A 21,423-nucleotide genomic window follows, 5' to 3' on the forward strand; every position below is an offset into this window, starting at 1 on the left:
GGTCGACACGCCGTTCTATTCGACTGCGCAAAGGACTTAATTTTAAACAAGATGCGGGAAAAGAGGAATGTGCTTGTTCTCCTTGTTTCGAAAAAACTATGTATACTTGTCTGAGATGCGAAAGATTAAAAAAAAATCTACTCTTGATGTGCACACGCACTTCAAACCGACAGAAACTTTCCAATACAGGCTATATCAAAGGCGAAGCCTCAAGACTTCTCAGAACAAAATCTTCAAAAACAACATTTGAAGAAAACATTACTCTATTTAAACAGAGATTACGCTGCAGAGGTTACCTCGATAACCTTGTGAATAAAACTCTTTCAGAAGTCAAATTCCGCTAAAGAATGTCGGCACTACAAAACAAACAGAAAACGCGCAAAAACATTTTGCCGTTTGTTACGGAATATCGCCCTTCTGTGCCTAAACTAAAACAATTCAGATGAGTAAATGGCACATGATAGAAAATCAAAGAGGGATCTTCAAAGACCCTTCGTACAGAAAAGGGAGATCTTTTAAAGACGTACTCGTGAGAGCAAATTAGCTTTGAAGGTCATATTCTTCCTATCCCGACCGATAGGAGCCGTGTTTGGCCTGTCTTCATTATTTTTCCAAACAAGCTCTTCCATGTCAGAATTCATCTTTCCCGCCATTTTGAATCTTGTTGAGTAAAAACAACAGCTGCTGACCACGAAAATCTATTTTCTCACTTTAGCTTTAATTAAGTTCGACTTCAGTTAGGTTCGACGTCTGATTCAACTGCCGAACTTAATTATTTGGGTCGACCTTAATAGGTATTAGGTTCGGCTCATGTAAAGTTCGACGTATGAACCGGGCCTTAGTCTGATTCGCCCTGCTATAAACATTTTTTTAACAAGCAGTCTTATGCTATTTTGCTCGGCCAACCTCCTTAAGAATATTGTAATTCTTCGTGCTAACTTATATCAAGAGATTTTAATAGATACTCAAAGACGAATTTTATGAAAGCGGGAAACCGGAAGTGATGAACATTTAGGACATTTTGTCTCGCAATTATTATGACACAAATACAATACAATACAATAAAAATAAAACTAACCTAAATTGAAAAAAATTGTTACAATCTTCTGACCAGTTGTTTTAAAACTGGATTAAGAAACTCCAAATGGGAAAGATCTCGCCTTGGGAGTTCTAAGCAAAAAATTATGCTCGTATTAAATCGACGCTAATTATGCAAGAAAAATTGCATTTTTTAGCCAACTGTGAGTGTCACCAGCGCCATAAAAACTCATTTACCAAGGGATTTCTTTTAATAAACTTCAAGCCCTATGTTTTAGCATAAACCACAGTAAAATTCAGGTCAATCTGTTGTATCGGCCCGGGTGAAACTTTTGATTGTTTATACGGTACTTTTTGACTCATGAAAACCACGTCTTTTTGAAAAATCCACCAGAAATTTAGAGTTTATTGTAAAAGCCTCAACATCTCCCTGAGATACAAAGAGATATCATACTTGAAGATAATAAAATCAGAACAATTAAATACAGCTGATTCGATTTTCTAGAGATAGACAAACTTGCATAATTTTAAGCTATCAAATTAGCATATTTACCCTCTCTTGCAAAAATGTCAATTTCTCCCCAACGAAAAAATATTTTTCAAAACAAACTGCACAGGGGTTCTTCTAACATGATAGGGTATCAAACTTGAAAGTATGAGCGAAATCGATTTTTTGACCGTTGCCACAAGTATTTGATGTTGTCTGGTTTTTACTGACATTGGCTCTTAAAAGGAATAATTGTGAAAACTAACCCATTTAAACTGTTAGGATTCTTCTAGAGCACGAGTGCCCTTTATTTTTCTTGTGGAGGGTTAAGCGAACGAAACACGCGCCTCGTTGCATCTCCTTTCGCGCGCGCGCGCTTACGTGTTCCGTTCGCTTTACGAAAACTCCAAGTTACTATTCGTATTCTAAATTTCAGAAATTCCTTAGTGATGGATGTCTTAGTTGCATGGAATTTCAAGGAACGAAATTTCCTCGAATGTTGAGCTGTCTAGCTGCCTTTAACAGGCTCTAAATGACAATTATATCTAGTCGAAAACGAAAGAAAATCATTTCCTTATACATCACAACGAAAATTGACTCGACATTTCCGCATCAGGGAAACACGATTCATTTTCTCGGTTTCTGTTGGATGTCCCCGACAAGGATATAAGCGCAGACTTGGCTCTGTCGCAATTTATTAGCCTAACTACAACATGACAATACAACAGAATATGTACAGTCACTCACCAGCTTTACGCAAGTCACTGTGCGATATCTTCGACGGAGAATCCATCGTTTCGCCATGTAATGTGGCCCGTAACTCTGTATTTTCCTCCCTTTGTTGATTCAAGGCTCGAAACATTTGTCGATGAGCGTGAAGCTCGATCTCAACGTGAATCAACCCCGCGAAACAAACGGCAAAGGAAAGAAATACTGTTGAATACACCATGGTGTTTGAGACCGTGCTTTTCTTTGATCTCTCCATTTTAAGAAACCAACTGGTCTGAGAGAAACTCGGCTGTTTGTTCGCTAGAAAGTGCGTACGTGCCGTATTGATCCAGTTCTAGCCTCCTTGACCTTTAGTTGGTCATTTCATTGGCTGTCTTGCAAACGAAGTTATCAGCATGATTAATTATTCTTTAACCTTTAAACTGTTACATGAAACTACAATCTTGGACAGATTAAAATGAAAAATTAACCCCCCCCCCCCTCCACCCCCAAATCAATGATGATTTCGCGCGCAAAGCAAAACGCGCCATTTTTCCATCAATGAAATGAGGCGGGGGGGGGGGGGGAGGGGTGGTCTTAATTTCTCATTTGATCTGTCCAAGATTGTAGCTTTCAAAAGCATTTGAAACCTCGGCTATGTTAAAACGTCAGTGTGAGCGTTGAGTGCCTTCAAACAACTACACCCTGACGCTTTTTGAAATCAGTCTGTTGCGTCGAGCCCCCACCCCCCCCCCCCCCATGGCCATGCCTCTAAAGACCTTTGAATATGCAGTTGAACTCTCCCTCCTGGCCCCCCCCTCTCCGTTACAGCAAATCTATGTTGATGGGCGTAAGCTTAGTAAATTTCTGCCTAAAAATATACCCAGTACTCATTTCGATTTTGAAATTATGAAAAGTTTAAAGACACTTTAGCTTCATATTAGAGTAACGGTTGTTATTGGCTAGGTGCAGTATTGTATCTTCAACGAGAATTCGGCGTTTTTGTCTGTCTACCATGGCAATATTATGATTTTCTGCATCGTTAGTCGAATTGAAAAGTTCCTGCGTACAATAGCTTCCAGTCTGCCAAATCGTCCTCTTGAGTGGGTACAATGGCGTTCAAATGGGTACTGGCGCCTCTCTGTTTTACCAGCGAACTACTGAGTGAAACCAAACATGGTATCCAGCCGTAGGTGTACCACTGGCTACTTGCTGTATTACCTTTGAACCTTAGTTACTGTTTATTTATAAATCGTAGAAGCAACTCATGATCAGCTTATTTACTTAGGAGGTTACGTTGTTAAAAGGTAAATGAAATAAAGAACCTTTGTCCTTTACGTTTCTCCAGGAAATCAAGCCGAGATTTCACAGTTCAAAACCCCAGAGGAGGGAAGAATGTACCTACACAATCCTTTGCGGCCTCACAATTTGCAAAATGGCGGCCGTCGTTCGGAAACGTGGCAAAGCTAATTTTCAGCTGCTGTTTCTCCGCAATCGAGAGGGTAGACTAAGGTAAGCAGGCTATTTTTTGTGAACTTTATCATTTCATCTTTTATCTGGGAAGGTATTTTGGCGAATACTTGATTTTAGAAGTAAATATTTTGATGTTTCAGTCAAGATGTTTTGTTCCATCCGTGACCTCGGCTAAAATGCTGTTCATAAATTTATGCTTATTTTTCTTTCTCTCTCGATCATTGACTTAATACTTTAGAACTAGAAAGTCTCTTGCAGAAAGTTATAACATAATGACCCTAGGTGACCCATAATTTTGATCCATAACCTGAGCCATGACCATTTCGAGGCTTCGACCCCGGAAGGGGGGGGGGGGGGGGGGGGTACTAAAAAAAATTAATACGGGGAGGCTCCGCCCCGACGTCAGACCCCTTAGCCTTTTTTATACCATTTTTGGCAGAAAAGGTACCCCTTTCGTATACCTTCCATTGGAAAATAATAAAAGGCCTTTAAATACCTAAATGACAGAATTCCCGACCCTTTCATATACTTCGACTCGTGAAATGCCTACCCTTTCATAAACCTGAAGGGTGAAAAAGGTTCCCCTTTCGGGCAGAGCCTCCCCGTATAGGCCATTATAGAGAGTACTCCCCCCCCCCCGGTAGGGGGGGGGCTTTGACAAAGCGGCTATAAGAGTGGTCACATGGTGTCAAACATGGTGATAAGGTGTGACATGCAAATGCAAAGAAATTTAGGCTTTTTCTCTTAACGTCACATTTCAAGCCAACAGAAGTACGGTTCTGGATGTTATAGCCATCATGGAACTCAGAATAAGGAATTATTTGGTTTGTTTTCCAGGGTGTCATTAATTAATATACTGTATCATGAATTGTGGGGATAGCTCGAGTGTCCGCCTTCTCATATGAACACATCGAAATTTTTGTAAAGAAAAGAGTGGTGCGAGATCTCGGAAAACGAGCCAGCTCGGTCGACCAAGCCCTAAAGGTCCACGGTCTAAAAGAGCCGGCTGGGTTTATTAATAAGCCTGCTGAGATTTTTCTTAACTACATCCCTGGTGTGATACAGTATATTCTCTGCAGTTCTATATTCTCTTGGTCAAGTCAGGTCAATAATTAAAATTGTAGTCACCTTACTTAGGCATTTGGACAAAGGCACGCTCTGAAATCACTGCGGCAAAGTAACATGGATAACTAAGCTACTCAGTGAAAATTGGGCAAACCTTACGTCGCATAGTTAGTAATGTCGGTATTTTGAAAGGGTTCCAGTAAGACTGAGGCAAGCTAAACACCATCCTTCGATTTGGTCTTAGCTTTTCTCCCTTTGCTTACGTCACCCAAAAGTCTTGCAAGCAATCAACTGCACGTCTGGCTTACACGTATCCGGGTGAGAAATTTTGCAAAAGGTCAGGAAATCCAAACAAGAGACAAAACTGAATTACATGTATTTAGTAACGTTTATTGCAAATTGCTGGTAGTAAAATAGAGTAGACAACTGATACCAAATGGCTGCAGGTGATAAATATCTCAGTGCTTCACGTGGCAAGGAGCAAAATATACTTTCCTGAGCAAATGAGACAACTTTTTCTCTTTCACTCAAGCCTAAATTAAAATGTGTCTTTTGAGTCTTACAGCAAAAGGATTGCCAGTAATGCTTAAACAGTTGGCTGTCCATTTACCATGTTGTGTTGTACATCAGCGGCAGAAATCCACCCTGAATCGAAATTAGGCGATAGTAAGACAAGACTTTTATTTTTATTCAGTTTTGTAATTTAAGTTTAAAGCTTTGACAGAAGAAAAGACAGCATATACCTCTTTGGCAGTCTTTCTTTTTTCTTTTAAATCACCACGGTTTAAATATTTCATAAAATGCCCGGTTCTTTTCCAACCTGAATATTCATGTTGTGCTATCGCACACACAAGTACTTGCTTAAACGAAGAACGCTTCACAATACAAAGAATGCGTTTTGCTTATAGTAAGTCTTCCTTGCCGATATTAAATGATAAATAGTCGTGTGTCGTGTTTTGGTGTCATCAACTGACTTGGTAAGGAAATTCAAAAGCTAAGCCCTTCGCCAGAAGGAATGGTAAAGATTACCGCTCGAAACGTCAGCCCTTGAATCTCTTTACAGTGGCCAAATTACTTTATCAACTCGGCTGAAAAAACGAAACTTGTTTTGGATTTCACTCCCCACCGACACAGCACCACAGTTTCTTTAGAAACTCCGTACCCCTTATCTGTCTGCAGAATAAGCGAGCTTCGCTCACAAATTATTTTGCTAAGCAAACTTAGGGGCTGTTGTTTCTGTCATTTGTTGTATGTTTTTCTTAAGAATTATGGAACCAATCCAAGTCTAATACCGAGTTACGAGGCCAGGCCATTTGCACGAGCAACGACAATGCTTCATTGGCGTACCAACAAAATAGGATTTCGTACAACGTATAGACAGAGCGCTCTATTTTGTATTTGGGATTCATCTAAATTTCTGCACTGAATGGCGAGTTTTTGCGAGATTAAGGATACACCAGTCGTACTTTGTACTGATCAATCGTGATTCGATGCTTGCCGAGCGGCGGAGATTTCGCCTCCTGTAGTTTCCCATTTCCTTACTAGGGCTAAGTAAACGCTCAGAAGGAACTTCATGGGTCCACTTTGGCACTTAAACATCCACACTGCAGAGTTAATTCTCTCTGCCATCATTTGTACTCTTTAAAATACTTTTAGAACTTAAACGAATCAAAAGTTAACAATAAGATGCATAAAAAAATACGATGTACTTAAAAAGCCGGGACAAACATGTTTATTCGAGTTAACGGTGATTACACTTCTTGACTTAGCACGCAATATGAATATATATATTTTGACTCCAAAAATACACAGTCGAGACCCTTGTTTAATATTGACACCACAGTTACTGCTAATATGGACAGCTTGTCATAACGGGTGGTTCACTGGGACCCAGGATCACAATTCATATCCAAACTCTTCCTCGGTAATACAAACACATCCACAATATGGATAATCTGCTTTGGTCCCATGGGTGTCGATAATAGAGAGATTTAGACTCGCCATTACGGCAAACGGTAAATTTGAGATTCGTGTTTATGTCTGCTTGAAAAAAGAAAATGAGCACATAGATGAGAATAATGCAAAACAATTTTGGCTTTTGATGCTAACCCAAAATTGCTCATTTTTACGGATAAACTGAAAACAGCGAGCGGCAAATGTAGCCGTAAACACGGCATTCCACCGTTTGCCTTTTGCCTCAAAGGTAATTCTAAATCTTTCTATTAAGGCGCTTTCAAATGGCAAACAAAAGTTGGCAAATTCGAGTTGAAATTTGCGAAGTTTGCAACAAGAGTTGGAAAATTCCCCTGACATTTTCGTTTTCTGTTGGTAAACGTATGTTTGACGGCGTGCGAAGAACTCTCTAACTCAAGCTGCTCTCTTTTAACCAATCAAATGTAATGTCGCGCTCTTTTATTTCACGTGATGTAACGTCATTTGTGACTAACTGCACGAAAGGGAGACTGAATTAAGACGAGAGAACTGCTTCCTTCAAGTTCATCGAAGAAATTCAAAATAATGCATGTATATGGGACGTGCCAAGAGACGCTATGTTGCTATTTCTTTAGTTTATAATGTTTGTGAAGGTTTGACGTGTGAAAGAAAGCGTTTTCTGTTTATAGTTTTCCAACTCGAGTTTGTAATTTTTTGTTTGCCACGTGAAGAAGCACAATGATGCCTTTAAAGAGGTCAGACTGCTCCTCACTCTTGTCGGTTACAAAATCATCAGTAAAACTTAGCATTTACCATACAAAAGGAAACACGAGAGACAAATTCAAAACACACAAGCCAAGTACGTGAACTTAGCAAATTAAGTCATCTCAACTACTCTCTGTCAGTAAGACTAAAGAATTAATTTTAGTATTATCATTCCATTTTGCATGTTGAATTACGTTTCTGTAGATTCAGCGAAATGCGGTTAATATATTGTTGTACGTCATTACAGCAATGTATTAAGGTATTTGAAATTAACACAAAATGAGAGTAAAATGTTGAGATAGACCACTTCTCACTCTTGTCGGTTACAACATCATATTTACCATACAAAAGGAAACACAATCGACAACTTAAAAACACACAAGCCAAGTACGTGAACTTAGCAAATTAAGTCATCTCATCTACTCTCTGTCAGAAAGAGTAAAGAATTTTAGTATTATCATTCCTTTTTGCATGTTTAATTACGTTTCTGTAGATTCAGTGGAAAGCGGTCAATATGTTGTTGTTCTTCAGGATAGCAATGTATTAAGGTATTTGAAATTAACACAAATTGAGAGTAAAAAGTGCAGATAATGAAACATGAAAGAGAAACTAAAATAAGGTAAAACAACGAAGAGCTGATGCCTCGTATATTCAGTAAGTTCTTTCAGACGTACATGTAGGCTAGCATACTTAAAGGACTGTCGATAGTACACTTATGAGAGCTCGAAAGCGGAAGTAAAAAAAGTAAAGTAAAAAAAAAAGAGTTGACGAAGTGGAAATTAACGCTCAACGTTTATTAACCCTCCACAAAGTTAACGCAGCTGAAACGGAAAGAAGCGTTAATTTAAATTTCTTGTAGAAAAGTATTCAACCGCATGAAAATTAGCAACAAAACCAAAATACTGCTAAACCCCTAAATACGCGAGTAATGTCTGTTATTTTCAAGTTTTCTAGAGCCACACCTTACTAACACTACAAATGTAACACACTTTCACGTCACCACGTCTGCAACGGGATCTAATCCTGCATACAAAAATAGAGAGATAAATATATAAGTAAGTAAATAAATAAGCCAATAAATAATTAATTTAAAGACAGGCAGGAAGAGAGACAGACAGACAGAGGAACAGACGGACGGAAAGACAGGCATGTAGCAGACAATCGGCTGAGTCGGGCATGTAGGTAGCGAGGTATAAAATTAAGAACATAAAGCGAGGTGTGACCCGTGGTGGACAGTGAATTCGCTTCAACGTGATGAATTTATCTCGTTACATGGCAGCTTTAATATAACTCTTCCAGAGTTTTTATTACAATCAAATTGGTAAGAAACGATTGATCTTGCTTCGTGGAGAAATTTCAAAGTGATAGTTATTTCATTTCCTGGTTTGTTGCTAAGATTTGTTGATGACATGTTCGATTGAAATATGACCGTGTTAGTCGAATGTCACAACTTTCACCTCTCACTTGCAGAACAGAAACTGGATTGCGCCCAAATGTTTTCACAGATTTCCATAGACGATGGATGGAACTTTCCACTGATTTGTGGTAGAGCCTGGGAATACAAGCCACTTTTGCAATTTATTCCTTTAAACTTGGGCTAAATCGCATGTTACGGTAAGTGCTCAAGGTAGATAAACTTTGTGTCCTCCGATTTATCACAGTAATTGAGGAGGCTCGTAAGGGTTTTTCATTGTTGTAATGTTTGTGAAACGATGAAAGATTACAAAAAATTGTTTCTGATCATGTGGACAAACTATTAACATCTTTGTAACTCAGTTTGCTGGGCAATACTTTAAAGGAAGTCCTGGCGTCATTGTGGTTACCATGGCAACATATCACGTCCACAAAAAGGGCCTCAAACTTTCAGGTTTTGCAAAATACTTCAAAAACTACATCGGTGATCTACCGTGTTTATTGCCTTTTTGGAAAGCACCCAAAATTCTTAACTAATTTGGAAATATGACAAAAAGTTGTCTAGTTGATCTTGTGTTATTTCAGAAAAAGGCCTTTTTTTCACCTAGAAAATTTTCTATTAAATAAACCTCTCCCAAACATTTGTATTTGAAGTGGCATACTGATTGTGGCATGCATGCCAAAAACCAAGGTAGGTCACCTCGTAAAATTTCGAAATAAAAACAAATGTTTTCTCAGCTTTTATTTCCAGTTCGCGCGAATTTACGTTGCATTCTTACTTCCGGTGTTTGCACACGCGACTTTGGATAGACATTTTGATTCATTCAGCTGACGCCAACACCTTAGTTATGGCGTGGGTGCGTCACGCGCGCACACGGGTCTAGAAAGCCTTTCGAGCCTCCTTAAAGATTATGATTGTAATTTATCAAATTGTAAATGTGAAGGTTCATCGTTTATAATTAGCGAATTAGGAAGTTTTCAATGATCTGTATTCTCCAGAACTAACAGCTGCAACTGGGCTACTTGCAAAATTCACGATCTCGCCAGTGGGTTTCGAGCACAGCCCGGGGTGCAAAAAGATCGAATCACAAAATTTTATGAAAATTAAATCTCTCCGTTCGTATTTCATATATATTACCTCCTTGCCGAAGAAAGTTGATGGAAGTGTTATCAGCGAGATCTACTTTTTGGATAAAAATTGAATTTGATGTTCTTAGGAATAGTCGCTCCAAACGATGAATATTAAACCAACAATACCAATGAATTTGATTACTAAGGCACAAGGTGAATATTTAACGAAAAAATAAATTACAATTGTAAAATTTCATCTATTCAAGTAAAGCTTAAAATTAGAGGTAAGGTTTAAAAATATCAGGTGCTTCTAAATGTCTGCAAAGACGAGCAGGGTTGGCGCTGTGATGAGAGCAATCCCCTCCCACCAACATGGCCAGGGTTCAATTCCCGGAGTTTACCTGAGTTTATTGTTGGTTCTCATCAATGCCCCGAGGGTTTTTCTCTTGGTACTCCGGTTTTCCTCCGTCCACAAAAACTTACATTTTCTAAGTTCAAATTCGACCTGGAAATAGCGCACGAAGAGCTACCCTGTGTATGTGCTACTGAAATTCCCATTTATTTTTATTTATTCATTTATACGTACCGATAACTGCCGGCATTAATTTTGTAGCAAGGACAATATGCTTCATCTTCCAGCACTTTCTTTACCGGTATTAAATATTTTTAAAAAGTCAATATGAGAAAATATATCAACACTACCGGTGACTTCACACCGACATATAAAAAGCAGCACATAAAACAATCCGCTGCAGAAGCCTTGGTTATTTTTGACGACGTTTCACTTTTTTTTTTTTTTTTTTTCATTATTCCTTATTCCCTGGTACCCAAAAGCACTGAAAGATTTATGAGATTTTACTTTCTCCAGCTCTAACCTCACACTCCACAATAACGGAGATAACACGCTGGAGGTCTTTTCAACTCGTAAACGTAGAACGCGCCACAGTTGCGAACGCGGATGGTAGTTGACCAGCGGCAGCAGTTATTACTCCAGTGAAAGCAGACTTTGGCGTTGGTAATTTGACCAGAGGAAGGGAGACGGCCTGAGAGCCACCCTGGTGCATGCGTCCCACAGCGATTCGTTGGTACACAACTAGTTGGCATCTGGTTTCCTGATGCTCCTGAGAATCTGTACCACCTAGTCGCCAGTCCATTGTCACATCTGTATGGTGGTCGGTTGTATCCTTGTGCTCTCGAGGCATCGTTAAGCACTATGTGGCCATTGCTTCTGCATTCTACAATTCGAAATGGAAAAACAAAAACCATGCTGTAACACGCACTGACCGGGGTTTTATATATTGCTCATTTGAGGGTCCCCCTTGTAGATTTAGGGAAGGCATTGTTTTACGTCTTGATTTATGTTTTAAGCCTCTGCAACTCAATTTATGATTTACGATTCTTATACATTTATATATTATTTTGCGTTTTATGGTTGGGATTTAACGCCGGAGAAGATTGAGATGTGGTTGCTTGCTCTTTATTCAAAAGTTTTTGTATCCTTGTGAAATCAACAAGAATAAGACTTGAACATGAAAAGTCTAAATGCTGGCGTATGAGAAGAGTAACACAGAGAAATCTCGAGTTTGAAGGATACCCAACCTGCTAACATCATGTAGAGAAAGTTTTTTTCCAAGGCATTTTCTTCAGTGATGATAGCTTTTCTTGATACTAAAGCTTCGTCATATTTTCTTGTTTTGGACTAACTTGATAACAGACATAAATATGCAACTTTAAAAAAAGAATAATAGAAAAGGTATGGTAGCATTATATACTATCAGTTTCATATTTAGTCTAATTTGATAACAAGTGATATTCTTTACCTGCTGGTAGAGAGGGCGAAACACCTGAAGCAGAAAACAAAAAAAAAATCGTGTGAGAAGATTTGACTTTGTAGGACAACATATAATTCCACAAGGTAAGTGAACTCGTCTGGATCACCCAATTAGTACATTTAAGCAAACAATGAGTTAAAATGTGTTCTTTCGTGTTCTTAGATCGTTTTGTGGCTTTTCAAAGCCATTTTTTTTTGTAAGCAATTCTTTTCCGTCTGGTAGGATGCTAAATTAGTTGAAAATGTAAGTTGCCCAACGTTTTATAAAACCGAATCTTATTCAGTTCCCGAATTTAGGAGCTGTTGTTGGCTGTACGCATATGCTAGTCGGCCTCTCTTTGCATTATTAACGACATATTTAGTGCCCCTTCTACAACAAAAGGAATAAGGTTTGAGCGAACATTTTAGAAATGACAACTTTAGATATTCTTTCAGTAAATTCTAATTTCTGAGGCAATTAAGATGTTCCGAACATGCGGATATCCACCGAATTAATTTGCTGGGTGCCCGTAATTTGTTTGCTTCGATTTGGAAAAATGTTCCTGGAATTGTAATTCATGTATTAGTAACCGGAATGTTCTTTTGAATATTCTATCTCAACCTGAATTTCCACAATAACGGAGATAACACGCTGGAGGTCTTTTCAACTCGTAAACGTAGAACGCGCCACAGTTGCGAACGCGGATGGTAGTTGACCAGCGGCAGCAGTTATTACTCCAATGAAAGCAGACTTTGGCGTTGGTAATTTGACCAGAGGAAGGGAGACGGCCTGAGAGCCACCCTGGTGCATGCGTCCCACAGCGATTCGTTGGTACACAACTAGTTGGCATCTGGTTTCCTGATGCTCCTGAGAATCTGTACCACCTAGTCGCCAGTCCATTGTCACATCTGTATGGTGGTCGGTTGTATCCTTGTGCTCTCGAGGCATCGTTAAGCACTATGTGGCCATTGCTTCTGCATTCTACAATTCGAAATGGAAAAACAAAAACCATGCTGTAGCACGCACTGACCGGGGTTTTATATATTGCTCATTTGAGGGTCCCCTTGTAGATTTAGGGAAGGCATTGTTTTACGTCTTGATTTATGTTTTAAGCCTCTGCAACTCAATTTATGATTTACGATTCTTATACATTTATATATTATTTTGCGTTTTATGGTTGGGATTTAACGCCGGAGAAGATTGAGATGTGGTTGCTTGCTCTTTATTCAAAAGTTTTTGTATCCTTGTGAAATCAACAAGAATAAGACTTGAACATGAAAAGTCTAAATGCTGGCGTATGAGAAGAGTAACACAGAGAAATCTCGAGTTTGAAGGATACCCAACCTGCTAACATCATGTAGAGAAAGTTTTTTTCCAAGGCATTTTCTTCAGTGATGATAGCTTTTCTTGATACTAAAGCTTCGTGATATTTTCTTGTTTTGGACTAACTTGATAACAGACATAAATATGCAACTTTAAAAAAAGAATAATAGAAAAGGTATGGTAGCATTATATACTATCAGTTTCATATTTAGTCTAATTTGATAACAAGTGATATTCTTTACCTGCTGGTAGAGAGGGCGAAACACCTGAAGCAGAAAACAAAAAAAAATCGTGTGAGAAGATTTGACTTTGTAGGACAACATATAATTCCACAAGGTAAGTGAACTCGTCTGGATCACCCAATTAGTACATTTAAGCAAACAATGAGTTAAAATGTGTTCTTTCGTGTTCTTAGATCGTTTTGTGGCTTTTCAAAGCCATTTTTTTGTAAGCAAATTCTTTTACGTCTGGTAGGATGCTAAATTAGTTGAAAATGTAAGTTGCCCAACGTTTTATGAAACCGAATCTTATTCAGTTCCCGAATTTAGGAGCTGTTGTTGGCTGTACGCATATGCTAGTCGGCCTCTCTTTGCATTATTAACGACATATTTAGTGCCCCTTCTACAACAAAAGGAATAAGGTTTGAGCGAACATTTTAGAAATGACAACTTTAGATATTCTTTCAGTAAATTCTAATTTCTGAGGCAATTAAGATGTTCCGAACATGCGGATATCCACCGAATTAATTTGCTGGGTGCCCGTAATTTGTTTGCTTCGATTTGGAAAAATGTTCCTGGAATTGTAATTCATGTATTAGTAACCGGAATGTTCTTTTGAATATACTATCTCAACCTGAATTTCCACAATAACGGAGATAACACGCTGGAGGTCTTTTCAACTCGTAAACGTAGAACGCGCCACAGTTGCGAACGCGGATGGTAGTTGACCAGCGGCAGCAGTTATTACTCCAGTGAAAGCAGACTTTGGCGTTGGTAATTTGACCAGAGGAAGGGAGACGGCCTGAGAGCCACCCTGGTGCATGCGTCCCACAGCGATTCGTTGGTACACAACTAGTTGGCATCTGGTTTCCTGATGCTCCTGAGAATCTGTACCACCTAGTCGCCAGTCCATTGTCACATCTGTATGGTGGTCGGTTGTATCCTTGTGCTCTCGAGGCATCGTTAAGCACTATGTGGCCATTGCTTCTGCATTCTACAATTCGAAATGGAAAAACAAAAACCATGCTGTAGCACGCACTGACCGGGGTTTTATATATTGCTCATTTGAGGGTCCCCTTGTAGATTTAGGGAAGGCATTGTTTTACATCTTGATTTATGTTTTAAGCCTCTGCAACTCAATTTATGATTTACGATTCTTATACATTTATATATTATTTTGCGTTTTATGGTTGGGATTTAACGCCGGAGAAGATTGAGATGTGGTTGCTTGCTCTTTATTCAAAAGTTTTTGTATCCTTGTGAAATCAACAAGAATAAGACTTGAACATGAAAAGTCTAAATGCTGGCGTATGAGAAGAGTAACACAGAGAAATCTCGAGTTTGAAGGATACCCAACCTGCTAACATCATGTAGAGAAAGTTTTTTTCCAAGGCATTTTCTTCAGTGATGATAGCTTTTCTTGATACTAAAGCTTCGTGATATTTTCTTGTTTTGGACTAACTTGATAACAGACATAAATATGCAACTTTAAAAAAAGAATAATAGAAAAGGTATGGTAGCATTATATACTATCAGTTTCATATTTAGTCTAATTTGATAACAAGTGATATTCTTTACCTGCTGGTAGAGAGGGCGAAACACCTGAAGCAGAAAACAAAAAAAAATCGTGTGAGAAGATTTGACTTTGTAGGACAACATATAATTCCACAAGGTAAGTGAACTCGTCTGGATCACCCAATTAGTACATTTAAGCAAACAATGAGTTAAAATGTGTTCTTTCGTGTTCTTAGATCGTTTTGTGGCTTTTCAAAGCCATTTTTTTGTAAGCAAATTCTTTTACGTCTGGTAGGATGCTAAATTAGTTGAAAATGTAAGTTGCCCAACGTTTTATGAAACCGAATCTTATTCAGTTCCCGAATTTAGGAGCTGTTGTTGGCTGTACGCATATGCTAGTCGGCCTCTCTTTGCATTATTAACGACATATTTAGTGCCCCTTCTACAACAAAAGGAATAAGGTTTGAGCGAACATTTTAGAAATGACAACTTTAGATATTCTTTCAGTAAATTCTAATTTCTGAGGCAATTAAGATGTTCCGAACATGCGGATATCCACCGAATTAATTTGCTGGGTGCCTGTAATTTGTTTGCTTCGATTTGGAAAAATGTTCCTGGAATTGTAATTCATGTATTAGTAACCGGAATGTTCTTTTGAATATTCTATCTCAACCTGAATTTCCACAATAACGGAGATAACACGCTGGAGGTCTTTTCAACTCGTAAACGTAGAACGCGCCACAGTTGCGAACGCGGATGGTAGTTGACCAGCGGCAGCAGTTATTACTCCAATGAAAGCAGACTTTGGCGTTGGTAATTTGACCAGAGGAAGGGAGACGGCCTGAGAGCCACCCTGGTGCATGCGTCCCACAGCGATTCGTTGGTACACAACTAGTTGGCATCTGGTTTCCTGATGCTCCTGAGAATCTGTACCACCTAGTCGCCAGTCCATTGTCACATCTGTATGGTGGTCGGTTGTATCCTTGTGCTCTCGAGGCATCGTTAAGCACTATGTGGCCATTGCTTCTGCATTCTACAATTCGAAATGGAAAAACAAAAACCATGCTGTAACACGCACTGACCGGGGTTTTATATATTGCTCATTTGAAGGTCCCCTTGTAGATTTAGGGAAGGCATTGTTTTACGTCTTGATTTATTTTCTAGGCCTCTGCAACTCATTGGATGGTTTACGACTCTTATACTTTTTGATATTATTGTGCGTTTTATGGTTGGGATTTAACGCCGGAGAAGAGATGTGGTTTCTTGCTCTTTATTCAAAAGTTTTGGTTTCCTTGTGAAAATCTCGCGACGGAAATGGACGATAGTTTCTTCGATATCATCATCAGTAACACCTTTTTTCCTGCGAAGATTTTCAAATAGGTGCAGTCAGAGTCGATAGATATCAATATTAATGTTAGGTAAGAATGAGAAATGAACAATGAAACATCAAATGAAATATTAGGTTAGAATTACTGGCTTAAATACCTAAAAAGGGGTGTGTGTGGAGGGGGGGAGGGGTTGTCGGATTTATGTCTATATTTTGGTTCTTTTAGGTCACTTATACATTAATTGGTGTAGTTTGAAAGTGTTATACCACCATAGTCATTATTTAACGCACCAGTAATATCGTTGTTTTTAAAGAAGGGGCAAGACAAACGAAACATTTAGCTTTCACTTGTGTGGTGTTATTGCACCGGTGTTTTAAATTGGAAAGCAGTTATAACTGTATTTTGGTGACGCTTTAATTTGCTCTTCTTGTGTCTTGAAAACAAGCGTTAAGTTCTGAGTATCGAACGTAAGTCAACGATGTAGCAAATTAAGAATAGAAACATCTTTGTATAATCTAGGAAGCAAAAGAAGGTCCTTGCGTACAAATGAATCTGATACGAAAATGGTCTAAATTCGAGACTTTCGGAGGACATTATCTGTGATCCCCCATCAAAGAAATAGTCATCGTCTTTTGAAGAATACACCACCTCTTTTCCAATCTGGAGAGCAGATGTCCTTTGCAGAAAAGACGCAAAGGCGTCGGCTCTAAAAGGTTATGCGATGTTCCAAATCTTGGGACGTGTAATTTGTACCTGAGTGCTTTATATGTTACATATCTGTTTCATAATTACTTAAGGAAAAGAAGGAGATTCGCCTCGGTAATTTGTAGGCGTGATTTGCATCAGAGTGAGGTTTTCTCTGTGTGTTTCGAGACTGTCGAGTACTCAAGCCTAGCTTTACCGCTGGAAACTCGAAACTTATTTTTCTCCTAGGCAGAATTATCAGCCGGTTTAGTTCAAGTAGCTGAAATTCGACACGAGTCGTTATGGTATAGTACTCCAGTTTCCCACAGTCGCCCGTAGAAAACGTTTTAATTTTACAATTCCAGTTCTAGCCTATTAAAACGTATTCTGAGACACGTGTAAATCACGTGCACGTTAGTTTTACTGCATGATATAAAGAAATCACTTGATAATAAATTTCATTGCTTACGTACCTGGTGCACCTGGACTCATGCAAAAAATTAAGATAGGTCACCGCGAAAAACTTCGAAAGAAAAACAAGTGTTTCCTGCAACTTTTATTACCGGTTCGTGAGATTTTACGCTGCTTGTCCACTTCCGGTGTTTTGCGCATGCGACTTTTGATCGGATAGAAATTTTGAAAGTGAATTTCTCACTGTGATCTCATCGATCAATAATTATATTGTCACGTCATCACTCGAGGTAAAATTTGTCCAGATAAAAACAAGTTGAGAATTTGTAATTAATAAGCTAGACTTTGAAAGACGATTTTTGCAAAGTTATGCAATGTCGTTAACGTTCACTAAAAGGCTTATAGGCAACCCAAAGCTGCCGAGGTTGCTCATTTTATGAAAGGAAGTTTCTCGGAATGTAAATACGAGAACAGTTGCTAAGCAACTTGTTTAAATTGTTGTGGTCAGGTAAACGAAGGGTGCTGTGACATGTCGCACGCTATGCTGTTCCGTGGTCAATATTGCGTTGAGGGTTTACGTGAAATTCTGCCACCAAAAATTGTCTTGTGGAGATCTACTCGTTCCCAAGGTAGTCATGCAATTGTGACCGACTCCAATGGTATGGTTGACTAGTTTTAAAACTCTTTAGCACATTTTCTTTACAGATCTTTCTCCTTTGTCTTGTTAATCTATGCCATAAGTTAGACCTATAAATTGTCTATGGTTCATGATTGGTATACTTAATATGTGTCATGAAAGTAGCCTCATCAAACATTTTCCCTGTCAATATTTGAAACAAAACTTATATCAAAGCAAAATTTGATGGTGTATCAATATAGGCAACACAAAGCTGCCGAAGTTCGGCTTATCAACCTTTTCAAATGGTGTATCAATATTAGCTAATGGTGTATCAATATGAGCATGCAGTAAGCACTTAGTGACAAAGATTTATCGCACAGCAAAAAAGAACGAAAATAATGTTTGTTTCCGCGTATTCGCACAGATGGTTTTAGGCGTTCTTTAATTCCTACAATGTTCATCTGTGCGAATAGTTCGCCTTAACACAGTTACCGAAATTTTTACTCGATAATACATAGGTGTACATAGTTTTTACATATAGTTATATACATTTATATCCTTTAGTATGGCCCTTTCGCATAATTTTAAATTTATTGTTTTATGATTTTGTATTAATTTTGTAGCATTTGTAAGGTACGCAATTATGTAGTATCTGCTCTGGGAGCGTATGCGACGGCGTTATGTTAAGATCTTTTAGTTTTTGTTGAAATCAAATATCCGTTAGAGCCCTCTTAGCTAATATGCCCTTAACGTTGTCGTAAACAAGTTTCCTGTTAGTGCGAAGTGTTTGCTCAGAACATTTTGACAATGTTCTTTTAAAAATGAAATTTCGACATTGCTAACTAATTTCACCGTGCTTCTAACTGTACATTAATTTTACACAGATCGGGTGTGTGTAAGCGCTTTAGTCAGCAATGAGACTATCCAAAACCTTTGTGAAAACATCGTGAAATTTCCTAGCTTAAATTTGCAAAACGAAACAAAAACACAACAACAATTAAAGCTATTAAGACTACGGCAGCAAATGCTTACCATCAGGATTATGATCCGAGCTGAATGCTGCTCTACACAACAAAATAACTAGAAGCCACTCCATGATTCCTCGTTTGCAAGATGCAAACAACAGATGATCTCGCTTGGTCTTGAATGAGTATGATAGCTGCAAGTACCTGACCTTTACTTTGAAGGGGGGCTAGCGTCCCATGGCGTCAGCTGCAGTAGCCAATCAGATACTGGCGTCGCAAAAAATCGTTATGTAGGCGGAATCGGTTGTGATGTCCCCTCAACAACATGGATCGTACGACAGGAAATTGTTCTTTTATTCCGTATAACATGCAAACCATGTCGTGTTTTTTCTCTCTAGTTAAGCAGCAACGACGCCACATAATATTCATGACCATTGCTAGCTTCGAGTTGCAAACATAACCTATCAGTTTTATAGCTAAGCTTTATATTTGCAATGTTAATAATGAGCTTCATTGAGCTTTTTTTCTTTCAATATTGGAAACAAACTAATATTAATATCAAAGCATAAACAGTCTTCATTTTTGCCGATGTGATTGGTGAACTATGCTTATCACAGCTTGGTCTTTTAAACGATGCATTGTATCAACATATCATTTCATCATATATGTGGTAAGACCAAGTTTTCGTGAGCAGTGCTTTCGTGAGCACGTTTTCGTGAGCAGAGTTTAAAACCAACCAAAGCGGGATACGTTGTTTTGTTTTTCGTGTAATATCATGATGCATGATGCTAATCATCCCATCCTACGTTGTTCTGAAATATTCTGCTTCTACTTGGAGAGTTCTACAAAGATCAAAACGTTTGCCACTTAGAAATTTCAGGTATAACATGAACATTTAAGAGTAATGATAATAGAAGTAAAAAGATCATCACCAAGGCAGTTGGTTAGGAGAAGGCTGGTTTCCAAAAAGGTGAAAAACAGGACATCCATGATAAAGAATTGTTTTGCTTTAATGTCCTTCTGATTGTGGTGCTGCTGACGCAAACCGTAGTGCTTTTTTTTTTCTTTTTCGTGCATAAATTATAATTTATCAATTTTAACTTCTTTGTTGTTTTGCTGTACAATCGAGGAAGTTGGTATTCGAAAAATTACAGAGCAAGACTCTCGTGGTCAAGGATGCGCTACACCGTGACAATGGTTGATTACAATGCACTTTTAACTATATTGCTGATGACGCAAACGATGGCTTTCCGGCTTCAATTCCGCATGCCATCGATTTAATTTCTCAATCAATATATCTCAATACCTTATCTGCGTTAAATGATATTGGCCACTAAATGCTTCCATTTATAGGAATTTGAGTGGTACAGGCAAAACAGCACGCGCAAAGACAGCGTAACACACAGAAGTAAAAAAATTGTAGAATAAAATAAAGAGACCCTCAAAGTTGTGAATTAAGCTCAGCTTGTGATCATATTTGAAAGAAATGGTTTGTCAGGTTAGTACATTGAAGACTGATTGCAGTCATTCAATAGATTACCTTATATTCTGTTTACTGTGCTAGTTCTACGTATACGCATTTAAAAAACATTTGCACTGGTATTCGCGTAATATAAATTAAGGATGGTTCCTCCCAATACAGAAGTATGTTTTGCACAGTTTATGACTATGCGGGAAATTCATGGTATGCTTAGTATAGCCTAATGGAAAGTACAAAACAATGTATGGCGTATTTTTCCAAATTGAAGCTTTATTATCTCTGAAAAATGCATGGCTACCTCCAATTTTCTTTTTGGATACCAGGAGCTCTTGCTAAGTTCTGCTTTCTCCGCATAATTTTAAACCACGCACAAATATCCCTGTATTAGTAGGCACCACCTATAGCTAGAAAACCCGAGTATCTCGAGATGCGCAGAACGTATTTGTTTTCGCAGTAATGAAAGTAGGCACCGTCGTTAATAATTCTTTTTTTATTATTACAGATGAGAGGTTTTGTTTTTGACTGATCGCACCGATCATGAGCTTGCATAAGCACAAATACAAGATTTCTGTGGTAACTAGTGTTGTTGCTTCCACCTACCGCAGAACTCTTTGAGTTTATACGCGCTCTTTAAGCACGTAGGGTTGATCTTTATTTATTCACGATGGGTAGTTAAAATGTAAAACGTGAGTGCAAGCATGAGAAACTCTTGCAACACAATATCAAGAGCATGACTTTGTTTGATAAATTTGATAAAAACATATTTTTACGTGTGCAATTTGCTAAAGCGAGTACAATCAAGGAGCACTCGCGCAAACACAATAGTCAAGAGAATGAAAGTTTGATAGAACCATATTTTTGTTCCATGAGGTAAAGTGAAAACTGGTTGATGGAAAACGAAAACTATTTTGACTCAAAGACTGCTTTTAAAATTCGATTTTCGCTCTAGTGAACATACTGAACAAACAACATTTTTCACGCCAACGCAAGGGCTTGCGGTTTATGTTTGCGGGTTTCATTTGATTAAAAGAACGTGTGGTAAACAAAAGGGCCAATCGAGTTCAACACGGACCATAATCGTTAATTGTCATTTTTTCAACGAACTATGTCAATTGAT

At 38.4% G+C, this 21,423-nt stretch overlaps 2 protein-coding genes and 1 long non-coding RNA gene across 3 annotated transcripts in view; 1 reads left to right on the top strand and 2 right to left on the bottom strand.

The window, feature by feature from the left end:
- LOC146471470 (uncharacterized) overlaps positions 1 to 2,606 on the bottom strand; it is a 10,499-nt gene extending 7,893 nt beyond the window's left edge. Inside the window, exon 1 of the mRNA XM_085119943.1 lies at positions 2,273 to 2,606. Coding sequence (XP_084976069.1) covers positions 2,273 to 2,510 — 238 coding nt within the window. The 5' untranslated portion in view covers positions 2,511 to 2,606. The remainder of the gene's footprint in view (positions 1 to 2,272) is intronic.
- Positions 1 to 21,423, bottom strand: part of LOC146471466 (uncharacterized) — an 81,678-nt gene that overhangs the window by 57,908 nt on the left and 2,347 nt on the right. The window contains exons 2-9 of the mRNA XM_085119947.1: positions 15,493 to 15,852; positions 14,883 to 14,906; positions 13,939 to 14,298; positions 13,329 to 13,352; positions 12,385 to 12,744; positions 11,773 to 11,796; positions 10,828 to 11,187; positions 6,500 to 8,491 (exon numbers count right to left, since the gene is read on the bottom strand). Of these exons, the coding sequence (XP_084976073.1) occupies positions 10,829 to 11,187; positions 11,773 to 11,796; positions 12,385 to 12,744; positions 13,329 to 13,352; positions 13,939 to 14,298; positions 14,883 to 14,906; positions 15,493 to 15,852 (1,511 nt within the window). The 3' untranslated portion in view covers positions 6,500 to 8,491; position 10,828. The remainder of the gene's footprint in view (positions 1 to 6,499; positions 8,492 to 10,827; positions 11,188 to 11,772; positions 11,797 to 12,384; positions 12,745 to 13,328; positions 13,353 to 13,938; positions 14,299 to 14,882; positions 14,907 to 15,492; positions 15,853 to 21,423) is intronic.
- The window catches only part of LOC146471467 (uncharacterized), an 84,148-nt gene that overhangs the window by 44,945 nt on the left and 17,780 nt on the right, over positions 1 to 21,423 (top strand). The gene's annotated exons all lie outside the window — the stretch shown is intronic.

Source organism: Pavona decussata, unplaced genomic scaffold (assembly GCF_977016875.1).
Source record: "Pavona decussata unplaced genomic scaffold, jaPavDecu1.1 SCAFFOLD_102, whole genome shotgun sequence".
NCBI classification, from domain to species: Eukaryota; Metazoa; Cnidaria; class Anthozoa; order Scleractinia; family Agariciidae; genus Pavona; species Pavona decussata.